This window comes from Dromiciops gliroides, chromosome 4 (assembly GCF_019393635.1).
Source record: "Dromiciops gliroides isolate mDroGli1 chromosome 4, mDroGli1.pri, whole genome shotgun sequence".
Lineage (NCBI taxonomy): Eukaryota > Metazoa > Chordata > Mammalia > Microbiotheria > Microbiotheriidae > Dromiciops > Dromiciops gliroides.
In genome coordinates this window covers 172,776,365-172,799,208 of record NC_057864.1, presented here as the reverse complement: position 1 = coordinate 172,799,208, position 22,844 = coordinate 172,776,365, and the positions used below count along the sequence as shown (strand labels likewise).

Sequence of the window (22,844 nt, the reverse complement as noted above, 5' to 3'; positions counted from 1 at the left end):
TCTTTAATTCTAGATCAGAATCTGCTTGGGAGATAGGGTTCATAAGACAAAAACTTAGCTCGAGTCAGCAAGAAACCACACAGCGCTCATCCCTCTTGCCAACTTCAGGAGGATGTGAGGCCCAGGTTTCACCATCTTTTAATATCCTTTCTCATCATGAGAACTCTGATCAAAAGATGTCATCTACTCCCAACCCTGTAGATACCACCGTAATGTCTTTGAAAAAAAATCAGGTAAGAGTTTTTATTTATAAATTCATGCATACAATTCACAAATTCTTTCTGTGTTTCTATGTATGTTTCCCTCTAAAGATTCAGCTTTATCAAGTTAAGTCAACAAGCATTTATTAAGAGCTTATCAGGGGCAGCTGGGTGGCACAGTAGATAAAGCACCAGCCCTAGATTCAGGAGGACCTGAGTTCAAATCTAGCCTCAGACACTTGACACTTACTAGCAGTGTGACCCTGGACAAGTCACTTAACCCTCATTTCCCCAGAAGGAAGGGAAGAAGGAAGGAAGGAGGGAAAAAAAGAGCTTATGTAACCAGGGCACTGTGGTTAATTCTGGGAATACAAAGAACAGCAAAAATATAGTCCCTTCCTTCATGGACCTTATATTCTAAGTGTGACAACATGCAAACAATTATATATACAAGATGTATACCGCATAAATGTGAGGTAGTCTTGAAGGGAAGGCACTGAGGACTTGGCGGTAGGGGGAATGATAGGGGTGGTGTTCCAGAAACACTTGCAAATTCTCCATTGGTATTTTCAAAATATGAAAAGACCTTGAGGAACCCCTTCAATATTTTGGGTGAATCATCTTTGGAAGATCCAAGAAAACACACGAACAAAAAAGAATTCAAGGACACATATGGGTTGGTATCTGTTTTACTGGAGGGAATAACCACATCATTGAGGTCATCAAACCATTGCATTGTCAACATAACGTGGGCTGAACCCCTGTGATTTTTTTGAGGCAGCATCTATGTGACCCAATGGCAGTGCATATCAGCACATAGCCAAGAGATCACATTAGTTTCTGGCAACTCCCATTGTGATTCGATTTATCATCATCTCTTTTGATGCCTTAAATGACCTCAGGCAAGTCTCCCTTTTGATTCCTTGGCTTCTTTGCTGTATACCAAGGCTACTCCCCAGTGTCTGTCTGGTCATTGCTCTCTTCTGTATAGACCTTATTTCCTTGAATATGGTTCTGCAAAATTAGATTTCAGCAGAAAGATAGAATTTCAGATCAAACCCGCATATCAAGAGTTCCCTACCACAGAGCTCTGACAGCTGAAAGGAACAAAGAGAAGTATTTGTACTTGAAACCTATGTTCACTACAAAGATTAAAAAAAGAAAGAAAGAAATACAGGTAGGCTTTTAGATAACAGGGATGAGGATTTTCAAAAGTAAAGCCAGCCATAGGTCCATGCTGTTCAGACATAGCACATGAAATTTCCTAGCTTCTATAGCCCCTGGCATTTTTTTTTTTTATATTGGGTTCTGTTACTCTTTGAAAGCAGCAGCATAAAGCCTTCTATTTTGTTGGCCTTGGACACAGTAGGATTCAAAGTAATTGTTACCTTTAATTCTGAATTTCTTTAATTGTATAGCTATTTATCTGAAGACGAACATGCCCAAATATTAGGGGTTTGGCCCATATTTTTAAGTGTTGCTTCAGTCTCTTTAACCATATTTTTTTATGTTAACGTGTCCTCCTAGCTTGGTCTTTGACCTACTTTAGAAAATGTCATTTCATGTTTCTCATTTTCTTTCATAGATAAAAACCGGATTCAAGAAAAGAGAGCCGTCTCCAATTACTTCTCCAAACAACAGCCCCACGGATGTGTCTAATACAAGTAAATGCCCACTTAATTCCTTTTTCCTGTTGTTGTTTTTCAATTCTACTTCTACGAGGAGGGGTATATAATGTGACTTCATAGACTTTCCAGAGAGGCACAGTATACTTTTTTATTTACTTTCAATGAATAAATGACCAAAATGGACCAGAGTCAAATTATAACTTGAGTTGGAAATATCTCTAGATGGGTAGTTCAAATTTTAAAACATGTATGACCATAATCTTCTCTGTGATGCTGTAATAATCGATGAACTATGTTGAAACCAGATAATGAACATTCTCCTATAAATAAAGATCTGGTTGCTGTGGAAACAGTGCTTGTCACTTTAGTGAGGTGTGTTAGATTTACCTTTTAAAAACTATTTTTACAATGGCACTTGGCTTGGGAAAAGAAATACCTTTATGAAATAGGCACTGAGGATTAAAACAAATAAGAAAAATCCTACATAATCAGAATTTATCTGCTAGAAAATTATTTACCTGTATCCAAATAAAACTATGTTTGCCTAATATTGGATTATTATAGTTTATAAAGTATTCATGGCTAAAACATCAAGAACAAAAACGTTAATGGAATATAATTATCACTGAAATGTCTACTACTGTATCTTGAAAGAAAATTTTATTGAGGCTAAGTTTGACTAAGTTTTGAGGGTAAGTAGGTGTCACTATGCATAAAGCATTGGTCCCAGAGTCAGGAAGACCTGATTTCAAATCTAGCTTCAGGTACTTACTAGCCTTGTGATCCTGGGCAAGTCACTTAATCCTGTTTGCCTCAGTTGCCTATAAAATAGGAGTAATAGTAGCACTTATTTTCCAGGGTTGTTTTGAGGATCAAATGGCACATGTTTATTATAATTATTATGTTGGTTGCCAAAGAAGTTCATCACTTTCATCTATGACCGTTTGTCTTTTTGCATTCATAGGTAGGCTTGAATTCCAAAATGATTAAAGTTGAATTGAAATTTTAAAACTATCCAGCTTATGAAGGAATTTTTCTCATTTATGTTAAGGCTATAGTGGCTTCTGTTAACTGGGAGAAAAACACTATTGGGTTGGAAATCTTACATTCCTTGTATACATCTAAAAATTACAGTAGGACGTCATTGGCAATCTCATTCACTGATTATTTCTGGTCCCTAGATATATCATTTTTATTTCATATTGAGAACCCAAGTAAGAAAAGAAACAGGTCAAAATTTCCATTCAGCAGTGGTGGGATTAAAGGGAAGATGAATGAGGTGCTTTTCTAAAAATACTAAGAACCAGCCCACTGTCGTTTTTAATTCAATTTCATAACAAGAAGATAGTGATGGCACTACCACATATTTTACATTTTAATTTTCTTTCTTTTGAAAGTCATTGAACACTTCCATGGCTCTATTTTATTCATCCCCTTATTCAACACACCTTAATGTGGTGCTTGCTTTATGCAGTGCACTGGTTGATGCAGAGAGAGAGAGGGAGAGGAAGAGAGAGAAGGAAGAAAGGAAAGAAGGAGGAGAGGAGGAAGGGACTTGTGGTAGACATAACTACTCTGCAGGATATTACCCATGAAAAATAGAGCCCAGGAAGACACAGAAAATATATCATTTAAGACAGTGGTGTCAAACATAGAAATGGGGACCACTAACCCATGCATAAAGATCCCTATGGTCGCATTGACTTAGGAAACCGTATGTTAACCTTGTCAATATTCTGTTATATTTTTGTTTATTATGTTAAATATTTCCAAATTACATATTTATCTGATTCAGCCGTACTCTGGAGTATTGCATGTTTGATTTATACATGTCATCTTTTGGTTTTATATCCCCATCATTTTCAAATATGTCTTTCCCCCTTCCCTATCCATTGAGCTCTCCCTTAACTTTTTTTTTTTAATTTTAATTTTATTTATTTATTTTTTTTTTGGTGAGGCAATTGGGGTTAAGTGACTTGCCTAGGGTCACACAGCTAGTAAGTGTCAAATGTCTGAGGCTGGATTTGAACTCAGGTCCTCCTGAATCCAGGGCTGGTGCTCTATCCACTGTGCCACATAGCTGCCCCCCTCCCTTAACTTTTTTTTTTTAATTTTTGTGAGGCAATGAGGGTTAAGTGACTTGCCCAGGCTCACACAGCTAATAAGTGTCAAGTGTCTGAGACTGGATTTGAACTCAGGTCCTCCTGAATCCAGGGCCGGTGCTTTATCCACTTTACCACCAGCTGCCCTCTCTTAACTTTTTAATTTTTTTTTTAATTCCAAACTTAAACAACAAGGAGTATTTCCATGCATATAGCAGAACACAAAAAGTAGATTCTATATAAAACTGAATCACCATTTCACATTGCCTTCTTTTTAAGAAATATAACAAATTATTCATGTTACTTTCTGTGTTTTCTTCTGATCTTCCTTATCTTCTATAGTTTTTAAATTTTTATTATTATTATTATTTGGGGGGGGGCAGTGAGGGTTAAATGACTTGCCCAGGGTCACACAGCTAGCAAATGTCGAGGCCAGATTTGAACTCAGGTCTTCCTGAATTAACAGAGTTAGAATGGCACTCTTTTTTTTTTTTTTTGCATCACTATTGCTAACGTTCCAACCTCCAATCCAATTAAAAACCAAGAGTAAGGAAAAAAAAAATGTAGCAAACAAATATAGTCAAACAAAATAAATCCAGACAGCAGACCTGTCCAGAAGTGTGTCTTATGCACCTTTTTTCCATCATCTCTGTCAGGAGCTAAGTAACATACTTCATTCACTATAGGCCCTCTGAAGACATGATTAATAATTGCATTTATTAGCATTCAATGTTGCTGTCCTTGTTTAAATTCCTTTCAACTCTCTGAGCCTCAATTTCCTTATCTGTATGATGAAAGGCTAGACTACATAATTTTTGGCAGCCCTTTCATGTAATATACTATGATTTAAATGAAAAATATGTGGAAAATATCCTGTAAACTTTGAAGTCCTATGTAAATATCTATTATTATTATTATTATTATTCTGTCCTTCCACACCACGTGCCCCTAACATTTAGTTGGTGTGGATTCTGAGAATAAAAAGTAATTTCAGTATTAATGTAAGTAAAACCTAATTAGCAAGATTTCAGGAGGTCTGTGAAATTGGATGAGAAAAATAATTACATCTTTATTTTCACTGACCTCTAACTGAAATTTATCACTTCCTCAATTTTGAATTTAAAAATAAAAACAAACCCATGATTCTGAGGAGTCCATATGCTTTCCCAGGCTGTTCCAGAGGGGTTCATGAGACCAAAAAAACCAGAAACCCCTGCTCTATAGCATGAACATTCTGCTCAAGAAAATAATTGGTAGATTCTGGACATGGTAAGCATCAAAGTAGTCTGTAAAAAATTAGTCATGGGGCAGCTAGGTGGCATAGTGGGTAGAGCACTGGCCCTGGATTCAGGAGGTCCTTAGTTCAAATACAGCCTCAGATACTTGACACTTACTAGCTGTGTGACCCTAGGCAAGTCACTTAACCCCAATTGCCTCACAAAAAGAAAAAACAAACAAAAAATTAGTCAGTAAAGATTTATTAAGCACCTACTATGTTCTAGGCACTGTGCTAAGCACTAGGAATGCAAAGAAAGATAGAAAACAGTCTCTACTCCAAAGGAATTCACAGTTCAACAGAGGAGATGTCTCATAAACAACAACATACAAACAAGTGATATACAGTATAAATTATAGGAAACAATCAACAGAAAGGAAGGCACTGGAATTAAAGGGGATTGGGAAAGACTTCCTTTATAATGTGGGATTTTTCTTACTAGATTAGAAAAAACTCATTGTTGTTAGTATTATCCCTGAGTGAGCTTTCTGTATATATTCAAACTATCATTTCATCAGAACTAAGATCAGAATTAGTTGAGAGACACACATAGCATACAATTGAAGTAAGCAATAAGTTATAACTTAGTCCTTAACTGTTTAAACAAGGAATTGAAAATCAAAAATGGAAAAAGAAATGACACTGACCCCGACTAATGATTTTGTTCACGTGTTTAACCGATGCCAACTAATTGCCCCATCAAAAAAAAAAAAAAGAATCTAGAATATACCTTACTTAGCAAACATCTGACTTACTTGCCAGAGGGACATGGCTGTGAAAGGCAACTTTGGGTTACAATATAAATTCATTTGTTAAATTCTTTGTCTTATTGTGAAGAATGATGGATGACTATGAGTAGTATCATGTTTTAAAGCAGATAGAGAAATGTTGTTCAGTTTTAGTTGTTTCTGCCTGTCTCTTTGTGACCCTATTTAGGGTTTTCTTGGCAAAGATATTGGAGTGATTTGTCATTTCCTTTTCAAGCTCATTTTACCAATGAGGAAACTGAGGCCAAAAGGCTTATGTGACTTGCCCAGGGTCACACAGCTGGTACATGTCTGAGGCCGGATTTCAACTCAATTCTCCCTGATCCAAGACTCAGCACTCTATCCACTGTGCCACCTAGTTAGCCCTAGATAGAGAAGTAGTAGATGGTAAAACCAGTTCAAAGAAATGTTGGCAATACATGTGACTAAACAAAGTTATCCCAAGAACTGTCTGGATGAAAATGGAAGAACTACAATAATGAGAAAAATGGAATAGATTTGCAAAACACTTGGACCTTAATATCACAATACTGGATATGCTTATTGCAGAGATAGAAATTACATTAATGAGACAAAGATAAAAATTAGCCTCATTTGACCAAGGAAAAGGACAGTCATAGTGGAGGTACCAGAGTTGTGATGGAGCCTAATATACAGGGTGGCTAAAGGAGAGGAAAAGATCAAGGCATAAAAAATATTTGGAACTTATTAATATCAGAGAAAAAGTCAAATCAAAAGAATATCAATAACTACTGAACTTTATGCTTACTCTCCCACCTAATCAAAGCCTTTATGAAAGTCACCTCTACATGAATCAAGAGCATCCTTGATATAGATATTCAGAGGTAACAAGCAGTCTTTCACAAGCAAAATTCAACAATGGACTTCATTTTTACAATTAAAAGATTCAGAGAATGTAAGATCCCATTGTGCTTGTTTGTTAAGTATGAAAAAGTATTATTAGATTTGGTAGAAATAACTCTTTTCATTGACTCTCAGTTAATGAACATTAGGGATGGTATAAAACAGGGAGCCATATACTAGCCAAAAATATCCACTTCTCTGGTGGAGGAGATCCAGCACTGAGAATCCAAATCAAAGAAGAATTTGGATGGTGTGATCCTCTAGATACTCTTTTTTTGTTTTGTTTTGTTTTGTTTTGTTTTGTTTTGTTTTGTTTTTGTAGGGCAATGAGGGTTAAGTGACTTGCCCAGGCTCACACAGCTAGTGTCTGAAACTGGATTTGAACTCCAGTCCTCCTGACTCCAGAGCTGGTGCTTTATCCACTGCTCCACCTAGCTGCTCCCCAGATACTCTTATTTGTGAAAGACATTGTTCAGTTTACATCATTCCCCAGAACCTCTTGGAAGATATACATAATCACCCAAAAGAGTTTGGCCTGTTCACCTGCAATGAAAAGACCAACTGGATGGATGTCAGTTTCCCAAATTTCAACTTGCATCTTATATTGACACCCTAAGAGCCTCTACTGGAACAGATGGAAAACAAGCTAGGCCCAGAATTGAGCCAGAGAGGAGAGAGCAGGCTGAATTGTCTTCAAGAAATTACAAGTCTTTTATTGCCCCCAAGTTTCCCATGAAAGGAAAGGGACAGTCTTTTTTAATACTAACATTCTACTGGTGTTGCTGTCTAGTAGTAAGATATGGAATACATTTGTTCCTGAAGAATTAAAATTTTTAAATGCATATCACCCAGAAAGCAATGAAGAAGCCTGAACCCACTGTGACATTTAACCAGTGAGATTTCAAATAAGGACAGGAGTAAAAGATGTTATCAAGAGCAGCTAGGTGGTTCAGTGGATAAAGCACCAGCCCTGGATTCAAGAGGACCTGAATTCAAATCCAGCCTCAGACACTTGACACTTACTAGCTGTGTGACCCTGGGCTAGTCACTTAACCCTCATTGCCTTGCCCCCTCCCAAAAAATAAAAAAGATGTTATCAAGAAATTATATCAATAAGAAGAGAAAATTATTCACATGGTAGTAGTGAGGGAAGATAGGTGGTCAGTCAGAGTGCTTAGTGTGTTCAGTAGATCTGTCACAATGAACTTTGGGGAACACATGAATAAGGGTCTTGCAGGTTTGGTAGCTTTAATAGCTTGTAGCCTACATCCCTGAAGGGAAATCTCAAAGAGATCGCAGATCCATTTAGAGAATGTTTTCCTTGGGAAACAGTGTAGTAATTCTGCTGGATAGGAAGAAAACAAAGGCTCTGTGACCAGATATGAGGCAATACAATAAAGAGGTTTCCATAGCATATTAGACTTGAGAGAGAACTTATATAGTCCAGCCTTCTCATTTCCCCCGCTGCTAGAATGTAAGCTCCTTGAAGGCAAGTGCTGCCTTATTTTCTATTTATATTCCAGTTTTTATCACAGTGCCTGATGCATTGTAATCACTTAATGAGAATGCTTTTCATTGATTCATTTATTCATGAAGAAATTGACATAGGAGAGGAATGCTTTGCCTGGGGATAACACCGAAAATGGGTGATAGAGCCATGTCTACAAACCAGGTGTCATAACCCCTAATCCTGTGATATTTCCAGTACATGAGTTGATGACCTTAACTGTTGTTACAGTACCAAAATTTTTGTTATTGCAATGCTCCAGTGACCTATGGTCTCATCATTGTGGGATTTCTTCCAATTATAAAGATCACAGCCATTAATGTTTGTTCATCTTGGGTGATTTTTATTCATGTCATCTTTACATAAACTTGCCAGAGGGAGTATATCCAGTGTGGAAAGGGGAGGGGGAAAGAAGTTTCCTCATATTCTCTTGGTATTCCAGGGTTACCAGAAAGGCACATGGGTTGGCCATAAATTATCAGTTGCTTTCAGTATATGATTGGTAGCATTCCTTATGCATAACTCCTTAATTGTAGTGTTTTGCATCCTCCTTATGCCTATCCCCAAACTCTCCATTTTCAGTTCTTTAGAAATCCCATGATGAGATCATGTGGTATTACATGACTCAAAGCTATTCATCCTAAATGGAAGAATATTTCTTTTATAAAGATAAGCCTTTGTTTCAGAAAGAAGGTTTGTTGTTATTTAGTCATTTTAGCTGTGTCCAACTCTTTCTGTCCTCTTTTTTGGGTCTTCTTTTTTTTTTTTTTTAATGGGGCAATGGGGTTAAGTGACTTGCCGAGGGTCACACAGCTAGTTAAGTGTCAAGTGTCTGAAGCCAGATTTGAACTCAGAAACTCCTGAATCCAGGGCCGGTGCTTTATCCACTGCGCCACCTAGCTGCCCCAAAAAGATGGAATCATACAGTTTTGTTTTGTTTTTTTAGTTTTAGTTTTTTAGTTTTTTGTGAGGCAATTGGGGTTAAGTCACTTGCCCAGGGTCACACAGCTAGTAAGTGTTAAGTGTCTGAGGCCGGATTTGAACTCAGGTCCTCCTGAATCCAGGGCTGGTGGTTTATCCACTGCGCTACCTAGCTGCCCCTTTTTTGGGTCTTCTTGGCAAAGATACAGGAGTGGTTTGCCCTTTCCTTTTCCAGCTAATTTTACAAATGAGAAAATTGAGGCAAACAGGGTTAAGTGCCTTGCCCAGAGTCACATGGCTAGTAAGTAACTAAGGCTGGATTAGAATTCAGGTCCTTCTGACTCCAGGTCTGCTGTTCTATTCACTGCCCAGAGAGAAGCTTGGGGGTGATTAAAAGATTTTGACGATTTCCCAAAGACAATCTTTATTTCTTTTTCTTTTTCAGCATAGGTACAATTCACTGTCCATTTGCAGTGTTTGTTCAAGATATAATATTGGTGGATGAGCTATCAGAATGCATATCATATTTTAGACAATAAGACATTCTTCATCCACATAGTCTTTCCTGTGTACATAGTTCTAAACTTTTTGGTCATGGCAACCTCAAATTTCTATTTTCACATTAAAAGAAATTCCCTCACTTGCATGGAGTTTGATTGCACATAAATCTTTGGCTTAGTAACCAAATACTGTTGTGATCTCAACAGCCATATCCTACCTTCAGAATTCTGCATAGCTATGTCAAAGGTTTCCAGGAAGGTCAATTATTTTCATTAATTCTCTTTCTGTTCTTGAGAAGTAAAGGGAATGCAAATCAGTTTGTATTTGAAGACTGATGCCCTGTGAAAGAAAAACTCAAAGAAAAACTGCATAAAGATGTAACAATTTCAGAAAAGAATTTCTGCTATTCTCTTGTTTCCATGAAAAGGTAGCAAAATTGTCCTCAATTTTATTTAGCAGTGAAAACTTAGAGAGTAAGGACTGAGCTAAGTTACAGGAATGGGGTTATTCCAATTGGCAGTTTAAAAGAATTCATTTCCCGAGTTAGCAGTTTCTTTTTGCTCCACATTCTACTTTGTTCATTTAGCAGGGCTGAGGTGCCCAAGTTTTGGTATTTGAGATGGAGTCAAGAATACTCAGGATTTCTGGCTCTATTTTGTTTCTAGAGCAGGACTTCTTAAACTTTTCTTTTTGCCTGAGAAATTTTTATGTGATGCCGGTTATATAAAACAGGTACCCACAAACTTTTAATTTTGCCAAATTTGTTGCAACCTCCACATTCAGTTACATGACCCCATATGGGGTCGCAACCCACAGTTTAAGAAGCTTTGTTCTGGAGCACTTTTACCAAATTCATCCAACAAGCATTTATTAATTGTCTACTATCTTCAAGTCACTTAAGCTATAAAGAAAAAAGTTAGCCCCAGTCTTCATGAAGTTTCCATTCTACTTGTTTTGGGGGGAGGAGGAGGGGACTGGGAACAGAATGAGGATATAATAGAAGAATGTAATGAAGGATATACAAAGTCGTTTCAAGGCTAGGGGGAGAGAAAAGTCTAACAACTGGCAAGATTAGGAGAGGCCTTTTGTAGGATGTAGCACTTGAACAGAGCCTTAAAGGAAATTAAAAGTTTAAGAGATGAGGGTAAGTCAGGAGAGCATTTTAGGGATGAAGGACTTCCTATGCAAAAGGCAAGGAGATAGGAAAGGGAATATTTTGTTTGGGGCATAGCAAGTAGGCCAGGCAGGCTGGCATAGAGTACATAGAGCGGCATGGTAAAGTGAAATAAATCTGGAAAGATAGATACACTAGACCCAAATTGTGATGAAATATTTAGTAAACACTTACTGTGTGCCAGGTGATATTATAAATATGGCAGATACAAAGAAAGGCAAAAAAAAAAAAAAAAAAAAAAAAAAAGACAGTTCTCGCCCAGTCCTAGCTACCCACAGTTTACCTTTGAACATCAAGCACCGTTATCACATAATGGTGCGAACTGTTGCCACTTGACAGATGAGTCTATAGACTCAATGCTCAAGAGGGTATTCATTTTCGTTGGAGTAATTTGCCTGCCATTTATGCCTGTAACCAAGGAAGCAACTGTATCTTCATAATGGTTTTATGTTTCAAGAAGCTAGGTTTTTTTAGTTTGGCATGGTTAACTAAAGTTCCTTTATTGTTCCAATTTTATCCCTTTAAAAAAGAAATCAAAATTTTATTAAAACTGGACATAAACATTTTTTATATAGTCTGAAAAGGCAAATTTTTAAAGAAAACAGCCTCATAGTCTGAATTAGATCTCTTTCTTACTAATCTTTAACTTATACCTTTTCCTCTAATCCTTATTCCTATTCTTAGACCTTTATTGGACCATGTCTTTTCCAACTCATTCACCTTTTGGGCACATATGTTTATATTGAGGGCTTCTTTCTGTGGCTTGATTAGGCATCAAAGCCTCCACAGTCTTTATTCTTCTGCCAGTGATTTGAATTCTAGGTCTTTAGTGAGAGGAAATTCTTTTCTATGTTTCTTCCCAACTAATCAAGAGAAAAGCCTTTCCAACTTCTCTACTCTGAGCTCTTATTTCCTCACATGTAGATGTTAAAAAAAAAAAAAAAGAATAAAAGTTAGATATGATGCTACTGGTCTACTTGAAATCCTGTGGTTTGTTTTTTCCAATCAAAAAATTTCTCAGTGATTTACTCCTAGCTTCCAACGTTTCTTACAGATCTATATTGTTGACAGTCAAGTGTGAACTAAAATTGTAATATAATTGTGCCATTGGCAATCAAATCTTTACAACATACAGAATTTTGAATTTAAAAAATCTCACTTTTTGTCACCAACTTTTCTAAAAGATATGATTCCCTTTATAGGACGTGCCATTTTAAAGTTACATATAAACTGAAAATTTGACAAGGTTTTTTAATTCAGTGTAAACGTTGTTTAATTGAAGGCTCATAATATGCAGGAATGTTGACTTTGGGTGTCTACATAGACTTTTTTGCCAAACTGATCAGCCCACTTCTACATAGCAGCAAATCAAAAGGTCTATGAGGAATACTTTTGTAAAGTGAATATTCCACTCCTTTTGTAGGAAGGGGGAAAAACAATCCATAATTTATCTTTTCTTCAACTATATTTGGAAATTGATTGCATGTACTATTTTTTGAAGGGTTAACGGTTAAGAATCACATTAAGGTTTTTGTTTCGTGTTCAGTAACATGGTTATATGATATAAAGTTTAGAGGCTGAACTTTCTTTTTAACCCTTAGCAAATGGAAGTAATGTGGTATTTGGGAAAGAACACTGAACTAGGATAAAATCTCACTTCTTCCCTAATTAGTTGTGTGGCTTTTCGAACAAGTCACTTCGCTTTAGCTCTTCAAGTTTCATTTCCTTTATGCATAAAATCTCTGAAATCCTCTACTGCACTATGAGGCTTTGATATTGTTCACATGTCATCATTAGTTTTTTATAACTAAAATTGGATTTGTATTTGGGCTTTTTCTTAATATATCCAAAGTAGCCCTACACCCTAAGATTGCTAATTACCGAGAGTGTGTTTGTGTGTAGGGGGATTGAAATCTCTGTTTTGACTTTGATAAGAAATTTTCAGTCAGATTCTACAATAGAAGAGTTTACCAAGGACTCAGTTTGTTTCATTGGTTCCAGTTTAACCAAAAAAAGGCCAATCACCTCCCACAAAAGCAAAGAAAATTATATCACTTGGTCCCCATATAAGGAATCCTAGAATCCCTTTCCAGGGATCAAGGAACATACTTCACAGCAAGAGTAGTACAATCCCTGCTAAAATTACAAATTGTGAAACAACACCTCCACTTAGCAGTGTGGGAGATGTTCCCTGTGTTGTGAGAGGCTCTCCAATCACTGAATTAGATATATATCCTTAGCACTATAGAACACAAAACAGGGAATGGATTAACTGGTTAGTTTTATATCCCTTCTATGGAGGCATGGGGACCATCTAGGCAGGCACTGTATTTTGGTGAGCTTTTATCTAAAATGGCCTTATAGCTAAATGGTTTCCATAATCCCCCTTTTTGATATAACTCAACTTGTTCCCTTCTTCTTCTACCAACAAGGGACCAATCATTTTAGAGAGGCATCTGACTTGTTACTAAAATTGGAACACTACCAACCACCTCTCTGCCCTTCCTATTGTCCCATCAAGCTTGTTTATAGAGCATCTTTCACAGATGTTACTAGTTGTAACAAAACATAAATATGTGCAATCAGGACAATTTGTTGTTGTTGTTGTTGTTGTTGTTGTTGTTGTTGAGTCATTTTTCAGTCATGTCTGATTCTTCGTGACCCTATTTGGAGTTTTCTTGGAAAAGAAATTGGAATGGTTTGCCATTTCCTTCTCTAGCTCATTATACAGGTGATGAAACTGGAGGGAACAGGGTTAAGTGACTTGCCCAGTATCACATAGCTAGTCTGAGACCAGATTGGAACCCAGGTCTTCCTGACTCCTGACTCCAGAAGGTCATTGCATCACCTAAATGTCCTGAATTAGACCAATTACATAGTATTTAGACAAGTTGTTTTTTGTTTTGTTTTGTTTTACCTGTTCAAAGACCATGGGAAACCAGTTCATAATATCAAAAGGAATTTTTAACAACAGGTCTTCCCAACCTGGGTTTAGATGACTGGGCTTTTCTAAGTGGGATCAGTGTCTATAGTACAAAGAAAACTGGTCCTCGTGATATTGTTATTTGACCTCTTTCCTGGGAAACTGAGTTTTCATAGTCTTTTCTTCTCTTTACCCATATAAGTCCAGGGAATGGGATCTTTGCCACACCTTATATACCAGTTTCTTCCCGATTGTCGGAGCCTGTCTTGTTTTTCTGTAAAATGAATTTGCATTGCCACCTATCTGTCCTTGGGTTTTTACTGTCATGACCCTCTCCTTGTGGGATGACTGGGGATCAGTTGGCATGCTGGTTCTTGTACATTGTAAGTTATGTATCTAAAGATTAATGCTGTTCATTCAGTTTGACTGTCCTTTGAGTTGTGAGCAGTATCTGATATGGACCTTTCTACCTCAGCAAAAGGGTCAATTTTCTTTGGTGGACTATTGTGTATACCAGATTCCCTAGATTCAACTGGTGGCAAGAATTTTGTTTGGATTCTGTTGGGAATGCTGACTGGGCCTGTGAAAGAAAAACCTTCCTATTTTGCATTGGTTTTGTGCAGCACATAGTCATGTTGCTATGAGCAACATTCAAATCATGGGTTGCAGCAGGGTGAACAAAAACCTCATGCACTGGCCTGTTAAGATTTCATAAAAGCTAAATCTGTGTTTCCTGGCCAAAATTTGCTCTTATTAACATAAAATGTAGCGTTAAGGGAGTTATCCACAATCTCTGCCTGTATTTTTACACAGCTTAGCAAGTTTGTAGGTATCACATTCCATACAAAGATGTATCAAACATTAGTTTTTTTCCACTTTGGGAAACTCACTTTTTGATACTGTTCTAATAGCAGAACTAGGCACATTTATTTATATCACTAGGAACAAAATAGCAAGTGGACAGGTTGACTAATTTCATATTCCTTTTAAGGAGGCAGATTGTTTTCCTAATTCTTCTTGCTTCACTCTGCATCAATTCATGTGTCTTTTGATGCATCTCTCGATCATCATATTAATCATATCTTACCAAGACAGTCATATTCTCATTCCATCCACGTACCACAATTTAGTTAGCCATTCCCCAGTCTATGGACATCAGCTTTCATTTCCATTTCTTCACTGACACAAAAAGTTCTACTACATATATTTTTGTGCATATGGAAACTTTCTTGTTGTCAGTGACCTTGGAATATAGGCTTAATAGTAGAATCAGAGGGTATGGATGCTTTAGTTACTTTATTTGAGTAATTGCAACTTGCTTTCTAAAACTTCTAGCATGCTTTTATCTAAAATAGCTTCTTCCCCAAGATTGCTTCCACAAAATAAAGCCATTTTCTTTTTCTCATCCAAATTAGTAGGTTTAATGTTGTTGTTTTTTCTTTTCTTTTGTTAATAGTTTCTTAACATGTTTTCAGAAAGTATAACCTCCATCAATTTTTTTTTTCAAAATATGCCAGTTAGGGCTTAAGTGAAGATATTTTATGTGATATACTTTAGTTTTCTAAGAAAACTTATTATTTAATTCTGCCAACTGATTAGCCTAAATTATTTGAACACATCTTGTGAAAAGAAGATGTTCAGTCAAATTTCCAATTAACATCTGCTCTGTTATCTCCTTAGATATTGGCCCCAACTGGCCTGATGATTCTGGACCACAAGGAGAGAATATTTCCTTACATCCCTCCATTCGCCTTAAGGTTGAGAAGCTGGAGATGGTAAACACTTCTGACTTCTTTTTTCTCCTTCAAAAATAATGTTACTTTCTTAAAAGTTTATTTCTAAAAAACTAAATGCTAGTTTATTATCCTCCTCATCATTATTATGTATGTAATAATGCATTTCTCTAAGGGTTTGCAGTTTACAGAGTACTTTCATATTCTTTTTGTTTTTCATTTGATATTCAAAGAGCCATATGAGAGAGGTAGGGCATGCATTAAACCCATTTTACTGCTTAGGAAACTGAGTTAGCAGCAGGTTTCATTCCTGAGATTATTGAAGTCATTACCACGTTCAAATTTGAATATACTAGTTCACAGGAGATCATTGTGTGAAGTAACAGCAATATTGTAATGATGATCAACTGTGAAAGACTTAGCTACTCTGATCAATATGATGATCCAAGACAGTACTCCTGATGATAAATGCTGTTCACTTCCAGAGAAAGAACTGATGAACTCCAAGGGGAAATTGTCATATGATTTTTAAACTTTTATTTCTCTTTTTTTGTTTTTTTTTGCAACGTGGCTAATATAGAAATATGTTTTCATGTGTATAATTGATATCATTGCTTGCCTTTTCAGTGGGTGGGGGAAGGATAGGAGGGAGAGAATTTGGAATTCGGTTTTAAAAAAAAGAATGGTAAAGCCAGTTACAAGTTCAGGGGCACTGGGGATGAAAGGTGGGAGTGTGGAGGTTGATGTATGGCAGGAAATTCAGACCCTGGGGTTAAAAAAAAGGAATTAAAAAAGAAATAATATATATTTTTTAATGAAAAAAGAAGAAAATGTCACTTCATTGAGAGAATGGGTTGTGTAGTGAAATAGAGAGCCAATCTAGGAGTCAGGAAGACTCATTGCTGCGTCTAACACACACCAGGTCATTTAACCTCTCTTTTCCTGAAGTGACTGTATGATTATATGCTGATCTGCAGTTTGCCAATAAAACCAGAATTCCTGATTCCTCAATTTTTCCCCCCACTATTATTTGACATAATAATAGGAGGCAAGCTGCCTCTGTCTACTAGGTAATATTCATTTTTTTTTTTTTTGCAAGGCAATGAGGGTTAAGTGACTTGCCCAGGGTCAACTAGCTAGTAAGTGTCAAGTATCTGAGGTCACATTTGAACTCGGGTTCTCCTGAATCCAGGGCCAGTGCTTTATCCACTGCACCATCTAGCTGTGCCACAATGAATCTTTGATAATTGATTGATTTCCGTGACCCATAAATAAATACTTTTTGCATTTATTTAATGGTTTGGTTGAATTCAGTCTCTTTAAACTCCAAACCAAAGTTAGCTGAAAGTCAAGATGGCAAAGAGAAACATCCAGGTGTGGAAAATTAATAATCAGAAAGAAGTAATATTAAAAGAAACTTTCTTTTAAAAGGGAAGCTAAATTTTAAAGAGGGAAAATAGTCTTGTGATCATAAAGTCTGAGGGAATTGTGAAGCATGGAATAAGATAAAAAGACACAAAGTCATCCTGAGAAGGAGAAACCTACTGAGAAAATTTATAAGAGATCACAGAGAAAATGAAAGACAGGGAAAAAACCCTTAGAACTGGTAAGTAGGGAAGTAAGCTTCTGCCAGGGAGCAGACAAGGATAATGGCCCATCCATTGTTCTATTTAATAAAATGGACAGTGTCTGATGCATTCACTTGATGCCTGCCTCAACCCTTATGGGCAGGTGTTTTCTTTTTTATGTAGTCCCGGAGAGAAGGCAAATGCATAATTGGGATAGAATATCCATGGTGCTCATTCCTATGTCCATTCCTTTGCTCATGTGTAGCGACCCCCCCAACCCCCTTGCCTTCCTCTACACCTGTCCAAATCCTTCCTGCCTTGTACTTTGGGGTCTTTTTTTTTCTGAACCCTTGTTGTACTTAACCTATTCAATTTAGTACTGGACTAAATAAATACTGTTTTGTATTGCTCTCTTACAGAATTAAGCTTGTCTTGCTAATTCAGTTATAAACTCCTGAGATCAGGCTTAGGGATTGGGCCTGGACCTAGGATTTCAGTGATACATGAAACTCCTTCTCCCAATGTAAATCAGCACATTTTCTGTAATTTATAGTCTTCCAGATTTGCCTAGAGATTCATTCAATCGATCGGTTGATTTGATCATTTACTACAACTGTTTGCTGTTTATGCAACCTGCTATATCCTATGCCAACCACTCTCCCCTTTTTAACATGTTATGATATAAAGTCCAAGTTCTGCCTATTTATAAATATTATTAATCAACAAAACAACACTGTGGGTTTAGAAAGGTGTCACTGATACTTCTTAAAACTAAGAATCCTAAACTTTAATGGTTTTAATACAGTGTTTCTTTCAAGATGAAAAATTAGCCTGACTCTGGCTATTGTCCAGTTGTTGTCATAATGATATGTACATACATATATAAACACATATATAAGATATGTATAGTTACAGAATAGGAATTCAGTGTTTGTTCCACTATTTGTGGGGGGTTGGGTTTTTTTTCCCCCTTTGGTGAGAAGATAAAGTGGAGCATATTCCTTTTATAAAAATATTTGATTGAAAGATAAAGTCGAATTTCTGCCACGATAGAAAAGAATCTGACACTACAACATTAGATGTCCTCTTTTTCTATAGCATGTATTTCATGATTTCTTTCCACTAAGATTTCTTTGCTTTATGAATGCTGAAAGGGTATATCACCTAACAAAATGCTTCCCTAAAATTTAGTCCTTCTTCTCCTTGGATATTCCCAGAGCAGCCACTGTAATGATGTTAGCTGATAAACATTTATGAGGTATTTCATACGTGCCAGATTCTGTGCCAAGCACTAATATTAACATCTTTGACATTCGTTGAGGGTTTTCCTATGCCAGTTGTTACCTGGCAGATAGATCCGATTTTCTTGCCTGTTATACAGACACCACAGTTAAGATCAGTGTCATAAATTCTTTGCTTTTTATTTTGTTGTACCTTCGACATAAGAACTCTAAATTCTCAAGATGTATAACACAGATAAAAGTATATATCCTATTTGGTTGTCTGTCAGATATACAGTTTATGATTTTTTTTAAACATTCTAAGTAAATAAATTTTAATCTAAACAAGCTGATGTGGTAATAAAGTCTTGTGAGGAAAACTGTTGGATAACTATGTGGCTGTTAAGTAATTGGGCCAGCCAACAGAGGAGATTTTTAAGGAGAGTAGAGAGACTAGAATTTGAGCAAGGGAAATTAAATTACCTGTCAAGGCAGCACTTTATATATTCCCACTTATAGTGGAGTGTACTCTAATGGCCTGGGTGGAGAAAAGAGAATCTAGAAGTATTGAAAAGTGATTTCTAACAGCTGTTCTGATATAAAACAAGTCATTTTTTATTTCCTGATCAGCAAATTGATGGTGCTGTTGTCTCTTCTTATGTGAACATTCTGAGAATCATTTTATACATGTGCAAGCTTAAAAGCGACATCATCATTGCCATCTTTTTGTGTACATTCTAGACGATTTCAAATGTGGCTTGTTGCCTCATTTGATCCTTATAATAAGCCTGTGATGTAAGTAGGATAAAGTATATCTAATAAAGGGTACTTGGTGATTGGTCTCTGTAAAAAGAAAAGGGAGATCATACCCCTGGTCCAAAGGCTTTCCTGAGCAATAGTGTACCCAGTTTCTGATGGCAGCTGCTGTTGCTGATAACCCTGTTTATGTTTTAGGTTGGATGGTTTTCAGTATATTTTGAGAAAGTAATATTTTCTTAATCATTCATTTGGGCTTATGGAAACATTAAAGGCATTCATCCAATAGAAAATTACATTTTTTCCTTTTAAATATAGAATAATAATTCATCATTCCAGGCTTTATTTAAATCTCCTTGTTTTGTCAAAACTAAGATTGATTGGTCTGATTTACTTTTTAGCTTTATTGCATTACCGTTTTCTTCCTTGAATGTAATATATTCAATTCACCTATTATAAAACATATTCCTTTAGGACACATGACCTTCTGTATAGCTGTTATGTTGAGTCCAGGCCTAGTTTAATTTGTACTGTAGTTGATTAAATTATGGAGTTTCATTCTTCTCTCTTTCTCTCTCTCTCTCTCTCTCTCTCTCTCTCTCTCTCTCTCTCTCTCGCTCGCTCTGTTACACACACACACACACCAGCAGATATGTCATAGCCAATGACCACACTTGGCGTAAAGTTTGTAAGCAAGAAGAAATATTAGAAAATTCAATAATTTTGATTATTTTTATGTTCCTATTGTCTTAACTTTTTTGTTTTTAAATAATTGAAGCTTGTGTATTAAGTATTCTTATCTTTCAGTGAACGATATGCTCAAATTATGTAAGTGTGAGTGAATTACACACATTTCTCATTTAGGATCCAGTCCCAGTCAATATTTTCATAGAATGACATGTCAGCAAAGCTTATAATCTTACATTTGAACAAATGACTGTGTGTGTGTGTGTGTGTGTACACACACTTTACTAACAGGCTTTTTAATTAATGAATTTCTCAGGTTTTTTTTTTTCCTTCTAGTTGATTTGGTAGTCCAAGTTCAGTAAAACATATATAATAGATTGTCACTAAAGTTCAACCTAAGGTTCAGTCTCTTCCTTTTTTTTTTTTTTTTTGAAATTGCTCTATTATTGATTTTAACATGTTATCCTGCCATATCTTCTCATACTATCCCATAAAATGTAAGTGATCAAAATAATAATAATAACTGAGTATATAAAAGTATATATAAAGTATTATGCAATACTTTAAGGTTTACAAAATCCTTTACATACATTATCCCTATTAATCCTTACAATAACCCTGTGCATTAAATGTTTCAGTTCTCCCCATTTCACAGAGGAGGAAATTGAGGCTTAGGTAGGTTTGAAGATCTTGGCAGTGGTTCCTTAGTTATGTAGCTGATTATTATCAGGAATGGTTTGAACCCAGGTCTTTCCTGATTCTTGGTCCAGCAGTCTTTCTACTTTATCACACTGACTCTTATCACACAATCACTAAATATTGATGTATTAAATTAACTTATAGTAAACTTCAAATACATTCATTATCAAGCACCTACTATGTGCCTGCCATTGTGTTAGTTGCTAGGGATACAAAAATAAAAATCCTCACCTAGAAGGGGCTTACATTCTACTAGAGGGTTGATACAACCATGGGATTGTATTGTGGTTTTTCTTTTTAAAAAAAAGAAAGGGCAGCTAGATGGCGCAGTGGATAGAGCACCGGCCCTGGATTCAGGAATACCTGAGTTCGAATCCGGCCTCAGACACTTAACACTTACTAGCTGTGTGACCCTGGGCAAGTCACTTAACCCCAATTGCCTCACCAAAAAAAAAAATTATTTTAAAAAGAGAAAGAAATTTATACAATAACTTTATCATATATTTAAATGGAATAGCACATTGTGCACTTGCAGTTTCATGTGCATTTTAAAAATTATTCTATGCTATTGAAATGCTGGTTTTATCCCATAAATTAAAAATAAATTTAAAAAAATTAATTAAATTATTCTTTTTACTAATTCTAATAGTTTTTTTAATTGATATTAAAGGCCTAGTTAGAGAGGTAGCCTTCTCCTTTAGGGTATAGCCCATTTACATAGCTACATACATGAGTTTATCTGATTAGCTAGCTATTTATTCCTTTTAATAAGAAGAATTCAGCAAACATTTATTAAGAGCTCTGTGTATAAGCACTAAATACTGAGTATAAAGACAAAAAATAAACAAGTCTAACATTCAACAGGGTAGGGTAGGAGGGGGGAACTGAAGGAAAGATACAAAATACATATAGTTAAATAAATGTCATTTAAGTTACAGGAAGGGGAAAGGGAGCCCATTAACATCTATGGGGAGGGAAGGGAAGGAAAGATCAGGGAAGTCTTAATAGAAGGTAGTACCTGAGTTGATGCTTCAAGAAAGACTAGGAGATTGATAGGAGAAGGGAATGTATACTGGGTATAGGATATGGCTTTTTTTTTTTTTTTTTTAGTGAGGCAATTGGGGGTAAGTGACTTGCCCAGGGTCACACAGCTAGTAAGTGTTAAGTGTCTGAGGCCAGATTTGAACTCAGGTACTCCTGACTCCAGGGCCAGTGCTCTATCCACTGTGCCACCTAGCTGCCCCAAGGATATGGCTTTTACAAATATATGGGGGGGGGGATGGGTGGAGCTAGGTGGTACAGTGGATAAAGCACCAGTCCTGGATTCAGGAGGACCTGAGTTCAAATCTGGTCTCAGACGCTTGACACTTATTAGCTTTGTGACCCTGGGCAAGTCACTTAACCTTCATTGCCCCTCCAAAAAAAAAAAAAAAGAATATTTGACAAATACACAGTGGTAGCAAATAGAATGTCTAGTTTAGAGACCGCTAATGATCCAGTTTCTCTGGAATATAAGACGTAAATGAGAGAATTGTGAGATACTTAACTAGAAGGGTAAGTTGCAGCCCCATTCAATACCAGTTTGAGTTTTTATTTTATTCTACATGCAAAAAGCAACTTACCTTCCAACATAGGTTCATCATAGTTTGATTTAGGAAGATTATTTCTACCTCTGTATGGAAAATAGATTAGATAGACTGGAAGTAGGAATATCAATAAAGAGCCTATTATAATCATACAGGTAAAGGAGAGAGGGTGGTCAGCAATAATTCCAAGATTACCAGACTGGGTAACTGGATGACAGTACTAGGAAAGTTTGGTGGAAGGGAAGATTTAGAGGGAAAAATAATGAACTCTGTTTTGAATATATTGAATTTGAGCTGATATAACAGATGGAGAGGTCAGCAGAAAATTAGGGAGATAGGATTCACATTCTTTAGGGATGAATATGGTATTGTGGAGCACAACCATGCTGTATGGTTATTTAACTTACATTCAGAGTACAAATCCTAGACTGGATGAATCAAAAGCCAGAACTAAGATTGCTGGGAGAAATATCAACAATCTTAGATATGCAGATGTGATGGCGGCTGCAGATGGCAGAAAGTGAAGAGGAATTAAAAAGCTTCTTGATGAGGGTGAAAGAGGAGAGTATAAAAGCTAGCTTGAAGCTTAATGTTAAAAAAAGCCCCACAACCTAAGATCTTAGCAACCAGTCCCTTCACTTCCTGTTAAATATACGGAGAAGAAATGGACGCAGTGGTCAGATTTTATGTTTTGGTTTTCAAGATCACTTCAGATGGCAACTACAGCCATGA

At 36.4% G+C, this 22,844-nt stretch overlaps 1 protein-coding gene across 6 annotated transcripts in view; it reads left to right on the top strand.

The window, feature by feature from the left end:
- STXBP4 (syntaxin binding protein 4) overlaps positions 1-22,844 on the top strand; it is a 240,921-nt gene that overhangs the window by 45,552 nt on the left and 172,525 nt on the right. For all 6 annotated transcript variants that reach the window (XM_044004740.1, XM_044004739.1, XM_044004738.1 and 3 more), the window contains 3 exons: positions 14-233; positions 1,786-1,864; positions 15,544-15,638. In XM_044004740.1, coding sequence (XP_043860675.1) covers positions 14-233; positions 1,786-1,864; positions 15,544-15,638 — 394 coding nt within the window. The remainder of the gene's footprint in view (positions 1-13; positions 234-1,785; positions 1,865-15,543; positions 15,639-22,844) is intronic.